Source organism: Lipophrys pholis (genome assembly GCF_963383615.2).
Source record: "Lipophrys pholis genome assembly, chromosome: 1".
NCBI classification, from domain to species: Eukaryota; Metazoa; Chordata; class Actinopteri; order Blenniiformes; family Blenniidae; genus Lipophrys; species Lipophrys pholis.
Window position 1 is genome coordinate 13,670,821 of NC_137635.1, and position 17,077 is coordinate 13,687,897.

Sequence of the window (17,077 nt, forward strand, 5' to 3'; positions counted from 1 at the left end):
CACACACACACACACACACACACACACACACACACACACACACACACACACACACACACACACACACACACACACACACACACACACACACACACACACACACACACAGAGAGAGAGAACTCTACCGACTCTCCAGTTTACCCATGAACGCACCACGAGCTTCCACACTCAAACCGAGTGAGAAGCCGTGACGTCATGATTGAGCGGGTCAGCTGTCACTCAGCCGCGGAGGCGACGGCGGATGGTGGTGGTGTGCCCGGATCACAGCGGGACTCCCGGGCCGGAGGCAGCATGTCGGAATCCCGCAGCGGAGGAGGAGAAACGGAGAGGGAGCCGGAGGAGCAGCGCGGAGGTCAGTGCAGCTTTGCGGGGCTTTTCCGTTTGTTGTCAGGACCGCGGTGTGTTTAATACTTTTTAATTCTGTGAAACATGACGTCTGTCTGCGTCATCTTCGAACTGCTGAATGCTGATTGGCTGAGTGTTACAAGCTGCATAAACTTTCTTGAAGTACAGACTTATTCAAAGGTACAAAATAATATGAGTACAAATATTCTTTTAGGACATTTCCTGCTAAACGCAGAAACGTTTTGGTTTACTTTTTAATTCAACTTTGAAATAAAGTTTTTATATTAATGTTCATACTGCTTTATGACTAATTTAACTGACTCGAGCCCTGTTTACACGATGAAAACAAGCTTTTGTCACATTTTGGGTGTCTCTTTACAACCGTCACTTTTTCACACCAGAGGCTTTGGTGCACTGATACTGCACATGTGCACCACGGCTGTAGTGAATTGTTCTTCTGCTCATGAGCGAGTCACAAACATGATCTTCCATATTGGTAGTTTTATTGTTGAGAGTCACCGTAATATAATAAAGATACAACTTAGTCGTCTGACCATTCGAATGTCTGTGTACTCGCCGTTGTTAATGTTTATAGGTTTCATGACAAAAACCTTGTGGCACGGGCATGCTAACTACATCTTTTTCAGTGTTTCTGCCATTTCTGTGTAAACAGAATTCGTTTTAAAAATGTTGCCGTATAAATACGAAACCTTTCTGGAACAAAAACAAAGTTTTTATGTTGTTCCTAATTACTTTGGACTGATTTTTACTGACAGGTTTTAACCAACGATTTAGCTTCAAAGTTCGTGGTGTTGTGGCTGGTTAGGTGATTGGGATATCAAGTGTTCGCCTGGTAGAAGGTGAAGCACAGCACAGCTCAGGCTGCAATGAAAAGAAAAGTAGGTAAACAGTGTTCCTGCTCGCCATTCTTCTCCTCTTCATCCCTCCCTCCTTCCTCGTCTCCTTTCTCACAGTGAATGGAGGCGGCTATTCTTCCTTTGCTGGAGGTGATTATCCACAGTGACATTCAGATCCAAGAGAACCAAAGTGCTGCCAAAAGCCTTACAGACACACCAAAACACAGAAACGCACAGTCCATGTCAACGTTTTAGTTCAGTATTTGGTGGCGGTCATGGTTTGGTTTAGTATTCAATTGGTTTGGTCCTGGTTTGGTTTGGTTTAGTATTCAGTTGGTCCAGGTTTGGTATTCAGTTGGTTTGGTCCTGGTTTGGTTTAGTATTCAGTTGGTCCTGGTTTGGTATTCAGTTGGTTTGGTATTTTGTGTTTGTTGCTGGTTTGTTCTGCTCCGTTACTCAGATTTCCATCTTCATTCAAATCAAACACACCCATCAGCTGTGAGAGCGTCACTGTTTCTGCTCAACATTTCCATGACGACAGAACCTTCTGAGCGGTGTGTTATCCTACCTTCTTGGATCCCCTGAACGCCTCCTGTGTGTCCCTCTGATGTGACATTATCACTCCATCATTATCATCTTCTGCACGACTGCAACTTTATCATTCCCTGCACTACTTCAGGTCCAGGTTCTCCATCCTCTCTGGTATTCATTACTGTGCTCTTATTCTGTAGTTCTTCCTATGAAGGAGCTCTGGCTTTGAATTTCTGAATCACACAAACTGAAGAATGTTTGCTGTCGTCCACCTGAGGACTTCATATGTCCACTTCTGGGGACTGTTTGGACGTCTGTCAGACTTTGTGTCAGAAGAAGTGCAGCAGTGGGTTGGAGCGTCCTCCTCAAAAGGCTCCTTGTTCAGAGTCTCAGCTGACTGAAGCCTTTTGTCCTCGAACACATGGAGGGAGGAGGTGAATACAGAGGAAGTCAGGACAGTTGTCCTCACAATGCGGCAGTCATCCTGAAAGTGTCTTCTAACTGTACTCAGAAATGCTCCGTGTCCCCAAGCCCCGTCCTCAAACTCCAACGTAAATACCTACTGAAACCAACTCATTGGTTACATGAGATTCAGCTTCATGCTGCAAACGTACAGCCAGGACGGATAATGAGCCATGTCGACGCCTCGCCAAAGATTTAAGTTAGATACGGTGTTCACCTCTTGAACTGAAGCTGAGGCCTGGTTCTTCTCATGGAAACTTCAGGAACCTTCAGTGTGGAGCAGCAGCTGTTCTCCACATCACAGCCGAGATGCTCCGCGATGAAGATCTGAGGTCGGTATGAGAGTCTGGGTCAAAGCACGGTGACCTTTCGGTGGGTTAATCCTTCATCGTAATCTGCTCTGAGAGATGAACTGCTGTAATCTGTCATCTGCAGCTCACTGACCCACATTCAGCAGCCTGAACCGGAGAGCCACATCTGCCTCCTGTACCTGCTGTGTCCTGCACCTGAAGCCGCTTCCTGTTGATGAAGCCACACTTCATCCCGCTAAAGTCTAATTTATACCTCAAAGGAAACGCAAAGCCTATGTGTTGCCCCGAAATGCCTCAGCAGAGCCTCCGCATCATCTGCCGCACACCTACAACAGTTTCGAAACTCCTGATGACGAATCCCGCCTCATGGTGTTGAAGTCTGCCTCTTAAAACAAAAAGAAATTGGCCGATCACGTCTTTGCATGTCAGTAAGTAAGATCAGTGTTTGTGCGTTGAACTCTGCAGTTGTTTTGCAGGTTCAGGCTCTGCAGGCGGCGGCGGCGGCATGGCGGTGGTAGGCGACCTCCCGGTGCCTCAGAACATCTGCATCAGTAACATCACCTGCGACTCCTTCAGGATCCGCTGGGACATGACGGAGGAGGGCCGTGAACGCATCACGCATTTCTTCATCGACCTGAACAAGAAGGAAAACCAGGGCAGCAACAAGTTCAAACACAAGGTCAGACCAGCAGGTTCTCTTCATTTAGCTCCTTTGTTTGGTTTTTCTTTATATATTGGTTTTTCTTTAACTTGGTCCCATGTTTGGTGTCTTGTTTGTTTTGAGTTGACCTGACCGGACGTTGTGTTATAAATGTTTGGCCTGAAGGTGGCTCACTCTGTGTTTCAGGATGTTCCCACTAAGCTGGTGGCGAAGGCGGTTCCTCTGCCAATGACCGTTCGGGGTCACTGGTTCCTGAGTCCCCGGACAGAGTACACCGTGTCGGTGCAGACGGCAGCGAAAAAACCAGACGGAGAATACGACGTTTCTCAGTGGAGCGAGATCGTCCAGTTCTGCACGGCAGGTGGGACAGAAAGGGGGCGCCACTTACACGCCGTTTTCATATGGGGCAGGAAGTATGCAGGAGGAGTAATGGGGAGTATCCTCTGTGTGGTTTGTAGATTACTCGCTGCTCCACCTGAACCAGCTCCTGCAGAAAGCCGAGCTCGTGTCCGGCCGCATGCTTCCATTCAGCGTCTTCTACAGGAACCAGCAGGAATCGCTCTTGGACAGGTACATCAAGCTTTGCTTTTCCTCCTCCTCCTCCTTTAACCCTGCTTGATGCTGCGGTTGCAGGGAAACCCCACAGCGCCACCTGGTGCCGGCAGTGAAGGACGACAGCGGCAGCCACGGCTCACCCATCAGCGGGAAACTGAGAGGGATTTTTTTCAGCTGCAACACGGAGTTCAACACGGGCGAGCCGCCTCAGGACTCCCCGTATGGACCGTACCGCTTCCAGGTACCTGAATGCACCACCGCTCTGCGTGACATCACTGCATGACATCACTGCAGACTCAAACATCATGTCTGTTACACGACAATGGTGACTCGGAGCCACTGAAAACGCAACTTTTGGAAAGCGGTTTCCAAGGTGGAAGTTTACGAAAATACTGTCTCCATGGACACGGGGAACACAACATTTTTCTAAAACATTGCTACTGTGCATTCGCACCACGGCCGTGGTAAATAGTTGTTCTGCACATGCTCAGTAGATGGACAATCAGACAATTAGAACAATGTTTCCTCCAGAGTGTCATGACTCCCAGTCCACATTCTCCTGGGACTTTGCAGTTTTATTTGTTGACCGTCAACGTAACAACAATCCTACGTGGTCTATACAAGTTTCCATGTAGTCGCCATTGTTACCGTTTATAGCGTATTGTCAAAACAACGATCGATAGCACCCAACATGAAAACTACTTAGTTTTCAGAATTTCTGTTGGTTACCGTGGAGACATTATTTTCAAAATGTTGCCGTATAGACACCAAAGATTTCTGAAACGACATCGCAAAGATTCTGCGTTTTCACTTGAAGTGTTGTCCCGTGGGGTGGCGGTGGCCGCTCAGCTCATCGCCCCCTGCTGGTACAGATTGACCCCCTTTGTGTCGGTGTGTTTCTGCAGATCCGTGCCGACCTCCTCTTCAACCGCCACACCAACATCTACTTTGGAGACTTCTACTGTATGTACACCTCGTACCACTATGTCATCCTGGTGCTGGCGCCCGCCGGCTCCGGGGGGGACGCCTTCTGTCGGGGCCGCCTGCCGCTCCTGGACCGCTCCGACAATGGCTTCTTGACATGCCGGGCGGATGCCGACGGCTCGCTGTCGTTCCGCCATGCCCAGGACGTCATCCTGGAGGTGATCTACACTGAGCCGGTGGACCTGACGCTGGGCAGCGTGACGCGCGTCAGCGGCCACCAGCTCATGAGTCTGTCCACCGCCAACGCCAAGAAGGACCCCAGCTGCAAGGTGTGCAACATCAGCGCGGGTCGCTAGCCCCGCCTACCCCCACCAATAACCAGCTAACGAGTGTCGCGGTTAACAGCTCGACTACTAACTACCTGGAGCTCTCTGTGGAGCAGATCGCTTCAACCGTCCTCAGAGAGGCCCGGCTCACAGCGCCCTCTGGTGGTCGGAGGGACGTGTCCAGGATGACTTGAACTCAGGAGCTCGATGTTTAACTTGAAAAGTGATTATTTTGGTAACTTTGACTACAGAGCTCCTCTAACGTCACCTAACCAGCTAGTAAGTGTAAGTAAGCTCTTCCTGCTGAGTCAGCATGGACCGAACCATCAGCAGGCGGGGGACTTAGGGATTTAGGATGAAGGTTCTCGCTTATGTTTGTTTGCGTTTTAAATTTTTATTTAATTGTTTTTATTTTCTTGTTGTTCCCACATGTACGAATTAAACTTTTCAAAAGTCAAAGCATTAATTTCTTTTTTTGATGATATAATTTATTCAGTTGTGTGTTTTAACATGGTACTGCAAAAGAAACGCAGGTCACTGTAAATACTCATATCAACACAAAGCTGAGTTTCTCTTCTGACAGTTTTTGAGTGTTCCAGATATCAAGAGTCAGTGGTCATAGAGAGGAGAAGAACAGCGCTAATAGAATGGGAATATTAATGGTAAAAGTGGCTGAATTGACGTAAACTGACTGCTGCTAATCTGCATTTTCTCCACACGATTCCTCTGTTGTTGCGATCTCATTAAACCCGTTTCAGGCTGCAGCAGCTGTGACTGAGCCCTGATTTCTCTCCAGTGTTTCAAACATCAGGCTTGTGCTTTTTCTTTTTTCAGCTTCAGTTGTGTAATTTTGATTTGTTAGAAAACCAGTTTAACACAGAGTTTCTCATTGAAATCCTCTTGTCGATGAGCTAAAATTTCCAGGATGTCAAAGCAATATTAAAAAGCAAACTGGATCCGAGATTTTAATTTATTTTGATTAATATACTGAAAATACGGACCGCAGCGCACATGCACGTGAACAAACGCATTAAAAACAGACAGGATCATAAACAAAATGCTTTAGAATAAGATGCGATGCATCACGTTGTACAATCATCTACGAGCCTAACCTCAGGAGTAGTAGTTTACAGTCTGATATTGTAGCACACTAAATCAACGGCGTATTGACCTGAATTTCCCTGCTGCTCCCGGGACACGGAGGAGTGTGTGGATGTCAATCCAACGACTCCAGGCCAGCTTTCTGAGGTCAACCACAACCACAGAATGAACTCGTTCTCACACACCTGCTCCTCCATCGGTGGATCCAGAGAATGAGGAGTAAAGAGCAAAGACGTGACCACCATCTCGCTCGTATCGCTTCCTCTGGCCCGTTTAAGTGACAATGTTTCAAGTGAAAATGTTTAGTTTTCGCATTTTCGTTTCAAAAAGGGTTTGCTCTTACAAAGTTTCGAAAACTATGCGCATTTACACAAAACGCATAAACGCTGGAGTTGGCATGCCAGGCCATGAGTTCATTGCTACTGAATGACATGTTCAAAGTAAGAAAGTTAAAAATATTGCACATTGCTGGAGCTTTGGTGTTTCTCGTACTGCAGTCATACAACGAATACCAGTGTATCCGCAAAACCTTCTTCACTTTTGGTGGGTCCGTTTACACGGCACCAGTGTCTGGATCCACTGTATCCATAAAGTTTTTATCCCGGCTCTCAAGGTGGAAAGATTCTTTCACGGTCGTGATCCCTTCCTGCAGAGCCTGCCGGAGGCTACGGGGCCTGTTCCTGCTCATCCACATGTAAACAAACATGGCGGCTCGTAGTGGTACGACTCGCGGTTCATATTCTAGTTTCATCATCTAGATAAGTAGTTTTATAGTTCTTACTCACCCGATAGCGTCCGACGTGTCATCAGTCCCTACGGATGTCGGGTGCTCTTCATTTTCTTCACCTTTATAGTGTTTCTTCCTCTGCAGTGTAGTTTCATTACAAAAATCAAGCAACGGCGCCCTCCTGTGGACCGAAGTACTCACTACATCATTGTCTATCCGTTGCTGCAGTGTAAACGCACTTTTTTAGCGGATCAGGTGTTGTCACGTGACATGCTGTCACGTTAACAGGGCCTTACTTTTATTTCCCTCTTACAGCACCACCTTGTGGTCAGTTCCATATATACAGTTATATGAAGGGGGAAATGTTCAACCTCTCCACAACCAGAGACAAACAGGAAATGGAGCGATTAGTGTCACTTTATTTATTAAAAAAACTATTGAAAACGTCTCACACTGACTTTTAAAACAATCAGACGCGTCGATTTTCTGTCCGTTGTTCCTCAAGTCGTCCGTCTGGAGGCTCGAAAGGAGTTTCATTCAGAAAAGACTCACTTCTTCTCGATCGCAAAATGTTTGTGAGCATTGACTCTTCGTAGCGTCGCCTCCATCGAACCTGAAATGTTTCTGCAGCAGAACGACACTGAAGAAAGACGTCAGACACGCAGAGCTGCTGGACTCCTCAAGTCCTCGGGATGTCGGATGCCGGCGCCGCAAGCTCACGGCTTCGAGAGATCAAATGCAACGCGCAGCGCTCAGACGGCGGCCGGTGTCCCGTGAACTCTGACCCGGTACAAACACGTGTAGTCCGGATGACCCCAGTTAGACAAAACCTGAACCTCCACGATCTGGAACGTCTTGTCGGTGTCCCCCTGAGGAACCAACACACACACACAGTTAAACACACACCCACAGGAAGCTGCAGACCCCCTGTGCATCTCCACTTCCTGTCATGTGACTTCACTCACTGTGACGGCGAACGTCTGCAGAGCTTCTCCATCCTGGTCGTACGTGTACGCCCCCAGCAGCGTCCCCGTCTCCTCGGCCTCGTGGTCCAGACCCTGAAACCACAACGTCAGGATCAAACAGGAAGCAGACGGAGCGTCTGTCGCCGCTGCTCGGTTGGCCTCTTACGTAGACGCTAAAGTCTCGCGGGGCGCTGAGCAGCTGCTGGCTGGGAGCCAGCGCTCTGGGGATGTGCTCCAGGCTGAAGGCGGTGGGCCGGATCCTCATCGACAGCCGGATCACCAGGAAGCCCGACGAGCCTCTGAAGGCCCAGCAGTTCCCAGGATGGACGTCAGGCTGAAAGGAGAAACCAGAGTCGTCAGAACGAGACGAAACCAGAGAAACCAACGAGATGTCGAAGCGAGAGACAAAACTAGAAGGACGTCGGCGCAAGAGACGGAAGCAGAGGGACGAAACGCGAGACGGTGTGACACCGGGTTCACTGACCTGGATCACGGCTCGAGGAGACTGAGAGAAGTACCAGAGAGGAACTCCGAACAGGCTGAGCAGGGCGGCCTTCGTCTCGTACGTCTCGGCGCAGCGAGTGCTCATGATGCTGCCCCCTGCAGGACCAACGCAGACAGAACAACTGATGAGTGGCTCACAGACCGGAAGGTGATGTTCAAATTCACGCTCCCGACATGATGGTCCTTCAAACAAACATGTTGAATCAACACAGCTGGTGGACCTCCCCATGACCGACAACATTTCTGCTCGTACAGTGAAAACAAACTCACTGGTGTCAGAACGTGAGCACATTGTGTTTGGGAAATGGGGGAGGAGCTTGAGGTGTGTGTATGTCTGTCAGTGTGCTGTAAGACTTAAAAACACTGTTTCAGAGAGAATCCATTGCGATTTAAAGTGTCGGTAGTGAGAACTAAACAGAGTCGCAGCCTCAGACCAACATGACTCTTTAGTTCCTGACCTCCGGACTCCAGAGCGTAGTCAGCCATGCCGGTCCGGTCCTGAGAGAACAGCCGCAGAGCGTCCGTCACCATCTGACTGACGTCCTGCAAGAGAACCGACGAGTCTGTGAGCAGGCGACCGAGGTCAAACAAACCGTCACCATGGTAACCAAGCAAACACTGCAGCTTCAAGAAGCTCAGGCTCTGAACCCACTGGCTCCGCCTCCCTCACCTCGGCGGTCACACCTCCCCCAGAGTCCCGGACCGAGTCTCTGACCGATTCGTCACCGCGCTGCTGCTGCTCCAGCTGCAGGCTGACGTTGTGCAGGACGCTGTGCTGCATAGAGGACAGCGCCTCCTGCAGGTCGGCCTCGCTCACGCAGCGCCGCGACAGCCACTGCAGGAGCGACTCGGAGAGCATGGTTCCTCCTGCAGCTCCAGACACCAGCTCCCGGAGCTCCTCCCGGACATGAACGGCAACCTGTCCTGAAATCTGATCAGAGGTGGAATCACTGGTCGTTAACGGGGCCGCTCAGAGCGCACCTCATAAGCGTTTGAGGAATCGAATGTGGTCTCACCTCCTGGTGCACCGTGGTGAGCTGTCGGCAGCCGTCCCCACATCCCGACAGACTCTCCACGTCCCGCCGCACGTCCTGCAGAGCCGCCTCCAGCCGAGCGACCTCGGCCACCAACGCGTCATTTGACTGACGGTCCACCCCGACGCTGGAGGAGGGAATCGAACCGTGAGCCTTCGACATGTGAGCTAAGCTGCTCTCATGACGACGATGTGGAGGAGGATGAAAGTTACCCGACAGCTGCTGGGAGTGCGGGGGTGGACTCGGACACAGATGTGGCAACTTCCTGTTTTGACTGTACCTGCTGTGTAACACCAACACACACACATACACACATTAACCACCTGAGTGTTAGCAGTTAGCACGTTTAGCTTCGCCTCTCACCTGAGTGTTAGCGGTTAGCACCTTTAGCTGCAGCTCCAGCTGATCCAGCCGTGAGGTGTGCGCGTGCTGCTGCATCAGGTCCATCTGTCGCATCTGCACACGTGAAGAGTCAGTGACGTCACAGCTTCAAACATCCAATCAGGTGACAGCGTGAACACTCAGCTGGTGCAGTGCAACAGTGTTCATTGGATTAAAAAGCGTGGAGATAGTGTTTGTTTTTCGAAAAGTTGCGTTTTCAGTGATTCCAAGCACCACTGTCATGTATACACCCAGAATGCAATGCAAGTTTTCAATCTTCACTTGACAACGTTGTGGAAACGGAGACTAAGTGTGCATAAAGTACGATTTATTATAGGCGAGACATTTTGACTTGAACCAGTTGTAAAATAAAGTAATGTCAGCTCACCTGCTCCCTCTGCTGGCGGTCCTCGTCCAGCTGCTTCCTGATTTCCGACAGCTGCTGGTCAAGGAGTTGGTTAAGCCACACCCCCTCGCCATCCCGCTGCTGCTGCAGGGCGGTGTACAGACGCAGCACCTCGTCGTGTCTCCGCTCCGCTCGCCGTCCTCCAGCCTCCACGCGCTCCCACAGCGCGGCCAGACGCTGTTCTACACGAAAGAGACGCACCCACTCCACCGAGGCTGCCGCCGGGACCGCCCCTTCCTGTGAAGCACGAAAAGCAGGTCTGGATCAGGACTCTACATCTCCCCCTTGTGGACGCTAGACGCACTTTATATTCTTAACAGACTTCAAAATATTGTCATCGTTTGTCGCAAGAACATAAAATGAAAATCAGCCTTTTTTGATTTTAAGTGGTGGAGACTGTGTGTGTGTGTGTGTGTGTGTGTGTGTCACCTCCTCTCCTCCGTCTGTCTCTGCAGCTTCTAGAAGGAGCTCCTCCTCTTGTGGCTGCGCAGCACTCACTCCTGATTGACTCTCAGAGGACTCAAGGTGTTCAACTTCAGGGAGCGCCGTCGTCCAATCAGGGACGCGGACCGACTGCAGAGTGGGTGGACCGAACCAACTGAGACCTATTGCGGGGGGGGATTCTTCACTTAACTGGGTTACTCCTCATGTTGCAGCCCGTCTGTCTCTGTCGTCCTCACTGTTACTATTGTACTCAACTCCTGTTTACTTGAGGCGCCCAGTTGTCTGTGGTGTCTGTAGCTATAAACATGGATTCATTAGGAAACCTTAGTTTGAATCTCGGTACTGAAAATTAGATTTACTATGTTGGTAAATTTGCATCAACCCAACAAAGTGTGCGACATCTCAACTGAATCTTTTCTAAATCAAATCATCTAAAAGTGGCTTGTTGACAGGAAATTTGGTCATTTCGGTCAGAAAGCAGCTTCAGGCCCCGTCTCCACGACAACGTTTTGAGCATCTGTTTACATGACAACAGTGCTGAGCCACTGAAAATGCACCACTTACATGCGCAAATAGCTGGACAGTAAGAACATTATTTCCTCCAGAGTGTCATGACTCCCAGTCCAGATTCTCCCGGGACTTTGGAGTTTTATAGCCGACAGTCACCGGAATAACAATCCAACTTGGTCGTCTGTCCACTAGACTATCCCTGTACTCCCATTGTTAATGTTTATAGCGTATTCTTTTCTGCGCGCAAATGTGTGGTTTCATCACAAAATACTAACATTGTTTTTGGCATTTCTGCCATCTCCGGTTAAACGGACATCGTTTTAAAAACGTTGCCGTGACACTTTTTGGAATGTCATGTAAACAGGCGAAAACTGAGGCAAAGACTCACTGAGGAGAAGCAGCAGCAGCAGCAGCAGCAGCAGCAGCAGCAGCAGCAGCAGGAGTCCGAGAGCAGATCTGCAGGGAGAAAACAAGCAGATTTTAGCACAATAAATATAAAGTCTGAATTATCTGAATGAAAAATTTACAAAAAGGTTTAATAAGAACTCGACCAAAGAGCCTACCAAGTATAAAATAACACAAACTGAAAGTGTTAAAGAAAGTAGTTAAATTGTAGGTTGAACGTTTCATAAACCAAAGGCCCTAACCCTAATAACCTTCATAATCAAACTGTTAAAGTTTTTTTTTTTAAGTTTTATAAAGAGAACAAACCATAAATCTAACAGGGGTCACTGGGGGAGATAAACTCTTCTAAAGTTTAAGAAAAAACTAAATTATTTTTTTTAAATATGGCTTAAAAAAAAAAACAAAAACAAAAAAAACTTGTTTCTTTTCTAACTTTTTAAAACGAAAAACGACTAATCTCCTGAACGATCAGTTTAGGTTATTTCATGATCAAACTCCAGTTTGTTTGTTGAATATGTTGCAGGCTTCCTAAAGTAACTCTGCCCCACTGCATTGTGGGTAAATGAGTAAACAAGTCGTGGCGTTAACGATGAGCTTCAGGGGAGAAACTGCTTGTTTCAGTATCTCACCGTGTCGGTCTGCTGCAGGAGCGAGACCACCGTCTGAACAGAGGGCCCAACACATCAGCAAGCACCCCACCTACACACACACCCCCACACACACACACACACAAAGTGAAGGTAAATGTGAGGTCACATCAGAGTACAGGAAGTCAAACCTTTCTACAGCATGCAGCGCAGAGCTCCACAGGGAAGGAATCCTTCACCAACACAAAGAGGAGCAGCACACACGCCTACAACAGCCTGGAAACCTCGATTTGAGCAGGAATGAAAAGGAGGAGTAAAGACTCGGCCGGTTGGGAATTGAACACGGCGGAAGGTGACCTGCAGAGCGTCCACTGCTCCACGCAGCTCTGAGCGTCTCCCTGATCAGAGGCCAGAGGAATGTGGCGGCCGTTTGAGCCAGCAGAGACAGAGTCCGGGCTGAGGAGGAGGAGTCAACACACACTAAATGTTTTCAGTCCATCTGGCGGCCCTCGGGAATCAAACAAGCAACTTCTATCTAGTTATCTCATGAAAATAAAGTCATCATTCACTGGTGAAATACGGTTGCTCCGTTTTCAGCCACCAGGGGGCAGCAGCTTGTAATATAGAACATCTGCTTCTCTACACTGCTGCAGTCATTCAAACCACCACCAGCAGGGGGCAACTCATCTGACATCCTGGTGAAACCAGATGTGTTCAGGCTGAAACAGAAGAGACTGAACCTGTGAACTCTGCAGAGCTCCGCAGGAGGCTCATCACAAAGGAGGAGGAGGAGGAGGAGGAGGAGGCCTTTGACCCCAGTCGCTGCACCTCCTGACAGTCATCACCTGTTGGCGTTCACACGCAGAACATTGAGGAGGAAACGTTCACATGATGCAAAGTCATGAAGCAGCTCGTGTGAACACTGTGTGTGCAGTAGTGTAGAGAGTATCCAGGGATCAGTGCAGACCAACGTGTACTGGAAGGGAAGGGAAGTAGGGCACATCCTCAGCTCTTTGGAAGATTTGAATTGTCATTAAAACACGTTTCACTCTGTTGTCAGAAGTACTTTGCCTTCCTCTGCAGCTCTGAAGCTAAAGCTAGCATCGCGGCTATCCCCTTCAGCTTCCTGCTTGTTAAGCAAAAATCATGGAGTGTGGATTTCTGAGTGGAGGAGCAGGAACAGAGCTTCACTCTAGAAATGTTCCAAAGAGTTTATTAAAAAACTTGAATAAAATAAGAGTTTTTCCTTTCATGACTGTTAAATAAAAGCTGATGAGAAACGGATCCTACAGATAAGAGTCAAACGCCGGTTCTGCACATTTACACATCAACACATATAATGAACAAGACACTTACATAGAGATCCGGTGGGTTTCGTTTCCGCCGGTGCCTCCTTCAGGCTCATGACTCCTGGAGGAGTGGGGCGAGCTGCAGGAAGAAGAGTGACAGAGGAGTGAGAGAGGAGCGAGCAGGAGGTGCAGAGATTTGCATTTCACCATAGTAACAGCCAAAGCGAGAGGGAGAAGCGCAGCTGAAATCAACAGGACACCTGAAACCTCCGTCCTACCTGCTCGTCTGTCCTCCTGCGTGACCTTTGACCCCACAAACACCTGCCAGGTGTGCAGCAGCAGCTCGAAGCAGTGAGCTATGGCTCCGCCCACAATCTGCAGAACATCTGGAAGAGGAATGGAGAAGGAGGAGCAGCTCATGAAATAGTTTTTCACTCAACATTTTGGAGGTGCAAATGCAATTATTGAACTCAAATTCAAAATTAAACTGACCAAAACGGAGAAAACTTTACATTTTGCCATTTCTCATAAATTAATAAAATTAAAAAAAAGGTAAAGTACCAAGATGTTTGACATAACTGGGGGGGGGGGGGGGGTAAATAAATAAAAAAGGGAAGTATTTCATTTAACAATTAATTAAAAATATATACATCTGCAACAAAAATACTGCAATATGAAACTGAAATATTTGATTTATTAAAAAATTAACTTTCAAATAATTTCAACAGTTTTTCTGATCAACTTCTCTTTATGGATAGGAAAAATATCAAACGTTGATTTATATGATCAAAAGACTCAAAATAAAATAAGTGAAATGTAAAACTAATTTAAAAGAAGAAGAATGGGTCTCACTCGCTCTCCTCCTCTTCCTGTTCCCTCCTCCTCTGTACACAGTAGACGTCTCCGAGTCTCTGAGCTCCGTCTGCACCGAGGAGGAGACGCAGGAGGAGACACAGGAGGAGGACGGTGCCTCACAGTTTGTGCAGTAAAGTCGGCTGAGTGGAGATTTGACTGCAGCGCTGCTCTCCTCCATCGGGGCGGCGCTCTCTGCAACACAACCAAACAGACTGAGAACAGCGGCGGGTGATTTTCATCAGAGTGTAAATAAAATGTGACAAACTTCACACAATAAAGGGTTTTTCTTTTTTAAATATTTTCAAGTCTTAATTTTTTTACAACGTCTGTGTGGAACTGCTGCGATGTGTGAATGTGGGATGAATAAAGTCAGATTTTACTCATCACCTGGTCCAACAGGAGGATACAGGAGGAGGAGGACACTGACCTTTAATGTCGGAGTCGTGGTCCAGACCTGAGGAGAAAAACAAGTGTTAAAACCAGGACTCTGAGAGGAGGTGAAAGAGGAGCAGCAGGGGGCGTCCTACCCCAGAGTGTGTCGACCAGAGTGGACTCCTGTATGGTGGACTCCTCCAGCAGGGAGGAGATGAGGGAGGCGTCCGAGGCCATGCTGTGGAGGCTGCTGTTGAGGATCAACGGGCTGTTCGACTTCAGGGGGGTCCGAGGGAGGAGCAGCGACTCAGAGCAGGAGGCGGAAAGCTGCTGGGAGCCACGAGACCTCAGGGACCTGGAGGAGGCGTGAAGGAAGAGGAGGTGAGGAGCTGTAAGGAGGAAGAGCGTGGTGGGGACAGAAGGAGGAGGTGATGGACCTGCTGCTCCTCCAGCTGGCTCCTCCTGCGCCGAAGGAGGCGCTGCTGTGTGGGAGGCTGCGGTCCATGAGGCCGTCATCCAGCCGCAGGCTCCGTCTGGACATGACTGCCGTCTGCGCCTCCTTCTCCTCCTTCTCCTCCCAGGCCCACAGAAGAGAAGGGTAACTGGAGCTAAAAGATTTCATCAGAAATTTAGAACACAGTTAGTCGATGTCCACTTTTACTCTGATTACAACAAATTAAACTTCTAGTGAGCCCAGGTGACCTCAGTGACCCTGGGCCGACAGACACAAGAATTACTGACATCACTTTATCGTAATTAATCCTAAACATGTGAGGATACACACAGATCAGTCCAGCCCCAACTCTGCAGGTCCTCATCTTCATCACTCATAACAAAGGAGAGCCGCCACACACACTTTCATCCTTCACACACAGAAACACACACACACACACACACACACACACACACACACACACACACACACACACACACACAGAATCCTTCAGCGAACTGTGCAGCTTCAGTTCAAGTTCACCTTTAACCTGCTCAAACTTCCTGGATAAAGCTGGTCAATCTGAGGCTCCGCCCACTCAAACCAGCCGTTTTATCATCCACAGACCTTGGACCTGAACCGAGCGTGTGCAGTAACTAGCAGAGACTCACCTGCAGATAACCTCAGGGTCTCTTCCTCCTCCTCCTCCTCCGGTGCGTTCACTCTGAACAGCGGCTAAGCCTCTGGATTACCCAGCAGCCCTCACTGGCAACCAATTATAGGCTGCAGACATCAGGGTTCACCTGCAGGGGGCGCCACCATCAGAGATGGAAATCCAGCGCTGACTGTGGTGAAGACAAGCTGCTGAAGTTCAATGAGAGCATGGGAAGGATGAAGAAATGAGATTTAAGTCACTTTGAACATCCATGGTAGTTGATCCAGGCACTTGACAAACTGCTGATCTGATTGAATTTCCACACAACCTCCAGGGTTTCCAGAGGATGACGAGAAACAGAAACTATCCAGTGAGCAGCAGTTCTCTGGGACAAAAAGATCTCACGGGCTGGTTGGAGATGATAGAAAGACAACAGGAACTCCAATAGCCACTGGTTATAACCAAGGTGTGTAGAAGAACATCTATGAAGCTTGAACTTGATAATCTCCAGCAGCAGAGGACTACACCGTGTTCAGCAACCTGAGGCTACAGTTCACACTTGATCACCAAAACTAGACAATGGACCTTGAAGGGTTGAGGAGTCCATTTCTGCTGCCACATTCAGAATTTGGTGTAAACAACATGAAAATATGGATCCATCCTACTTTGTATCAATGGATCAGCTGGTGAGGGGATTTTCTTTTTCTTCATATCAACTGAGCAGATTTAAACTCCACTTCTCAACCATGTCCGTCTCTTCAACAACACAACAGCTCACAAAGATCGAGCCATCTCAAACGTCTCTATCCGACTTGACGAGGACTCTAAAATCCTCTGTGGTCTCGGATCTCAGTCCGGCAGAGCTCATCTGTGACGTAGTGAAGAGCAGAGTCACATTATGGATGTTTCAATCTGCAGCAGCTCTCTGATGTCAAACTGGACCAAAACCTCTGAGGAACATCTAAAACACCAAGAAGGAAGGAGGACGACCAACCTACTGCTAGAAAGATATACGTAACCACACCTTTTAAATATATAGATTTATTGCAACTGTCCAGGATGTTTATGTGAACTGATGCACATTTGATGCATTCAGACTCATTGACATGGATTTATCTTGTGGCGCCTGGCACAGTGAGGCTGAAGGAGATAGAAAGATAAAGTTAACACGGTCACTTACCAACAACGGATTGAAGTTCATCGACTTGTTGAAGCTAAACGAGCGGCTTTAATCAAAGCGATTCATTGTTAATCACCACTTTTACTGTTTACAGGTGTTTACCACGCGTCTCCACGACCAGCTTCTCAGCCAATCAGAGATGAGTTCAGATTAATGAAGTAAAGAAGAACCAATCAGATGACGCGAGGGGCGGAGTCGTGGGGAAAAAAGGTGCTGGGTAGCAGCTAACGTTAGCATTAGCTGTCAAACGCCACTTT

The 17,077-nt window shown here is 48.4% G+C and overlaps 2 protein-coding genes across 6 annotated transcripts; one reads left to right on the top strand and one right to left on the bottom strand.

Annotated features, from left to right (window-relative positions):
- The first annotated feature begins 108 nt into the window (after window positions 1–108).
- On the top strand, window positions 109–5,737 carry LOC308124094 (phytanoyl-CoA hydroxylase-interacting protein-like). Of its 2 annotated transcripts, none has more exons than XM_080486909.1 (6): window positions 109–352; window positions 2,983–3,185; window positions 3,354–3,528; window positions 3,626–3,737; window positions 3,801–3,963; window positions 4,628–5,737. In XM_080486909.1, exons 1-6 carry the CDS (start codon window positions 196–198, stop codon window positions 5,000–5,002), a joined length of 1,185 nt encoding a protein of 394 aa, XP_080343035.1. In that variant the 5' UTR covers window positions 109–195; the 3' UTR covers window positions 5,003–5,737. The 2 variants fall into 2 exon arrangements, with proteins under 2 accessions (XP_080343035.1, XP_080343036.1); XM_080486910.1 differs by lacking the exon at window positions 109–352 and adding an exon at window positions 2,309–2,527 and having other exon boundaries at window positions 2,631–3,185.
- A 1,463-nt stretch (window positions 5,738–7,200) lies between these two features.
- LOC308120116 (uncharacterized protein) lies at window positions 7,201–15,729 on the bottom strand. 4 transcript variants are annotated; one of them, XM_080480538.1, is made up of 20 exons: window positions 15,657–15,729; window positions 14,990–15,160; window positions 14,708–14,907; window positions 14,608–14,634; window positions 14,178–14,372; window positions 13,604–13,711; window positions 13,393–13,464; window positions 12,079–12,148; window positions 11,433–11,500; window positions 10,520–10,695; window positions 10,073–10,327; window positions 9,667–9,759; window positions 9,516–9,586; window positions 9,286–9,430; window positions 8,940–9,200; window positions 8,728–8,812; window positions 8,250–8,365; window positions 7,932–8,099; window positions 7,766–7,858; window positions 7,201–7,669 (listed from the first exon to the last, which is right to left on the bottom strand). In XM_080480538.1, the coding sequence occupies exons 2-20, from the start codon at window positions 15,091–15,093 to the stop codon at window positions 7,553–7,555; spliced, it is 2,424 nt and encodes an 807-aa protein (XP_080336664.1). In that variant the 5' UTR covers window positions 15,094–15,160; window positions 15,657–15,729; the 3' UTR covers window positions 7,201–7,552. The 4 variants fall into 4 exon arrangements, with proteins under 4 accessions (XP_080336664.1, XP_080336665.1, XP_080336662.1 ...); XM_080480539.1 differs by having other exon boundaries at window positions 15,529–15,679; XM_080480536.1 differs by lacking the exon at window positions 15,657–15,729 and adding an exon at window positions 15,337–15,520.
- Between the last annotated feature and the right edge of the window lie 1,348 nt (window positions 15,730–17,077).

Excerpts from the sequence above, each read along its gene's own strand:
- LOC308124094 (XM_080486909.1), top strand. The coding sequence starts at position 196 with ATGATTGAGCGGGTCAGCTGTCACTCAGCCGCGGAGGCGACGGCGGAT. Across the intron at positions 353-2,982 it reads GCCGGAGGAGCAGCGCGGAG|GTTCAGGCTCTGCAGGCGGC; the intron begins GTCAGTGCAGCT and ends GTTGTTTTGCAG. Across the intron at positions 3,186-3,353 it reads GCAACAAGTTCAAACACAAG|GATGTTCCCACTAAGCTGGT; the intron begins GTCAGACCAGCA and ends TCTGTGTTTCAG.
- LOC308120116 (XM_080480536.1), bottom strand. The coding sequence starts at position 15,383 with ATGAGTGATGAAGATGAGGACCTGCAGAGTTGGGGCTGGACTGATCT. Across the intron at positions 14,635-14,707 it reads TCTGGTCGACACACTCTGGG|GTCTGGACCACGACTCCGAC; the intron begins GTAGGACGCCCC and ends TTTTCTCCTCAG. Across the intron at positions 10,696-11,432 it reads GCTGCTGCTGCTTCTCCTCA|GTCTCAGTTGGTTCGGTCCA; the intron begins GTGAGTCTTTGC and ends CCCCCGCAATAG.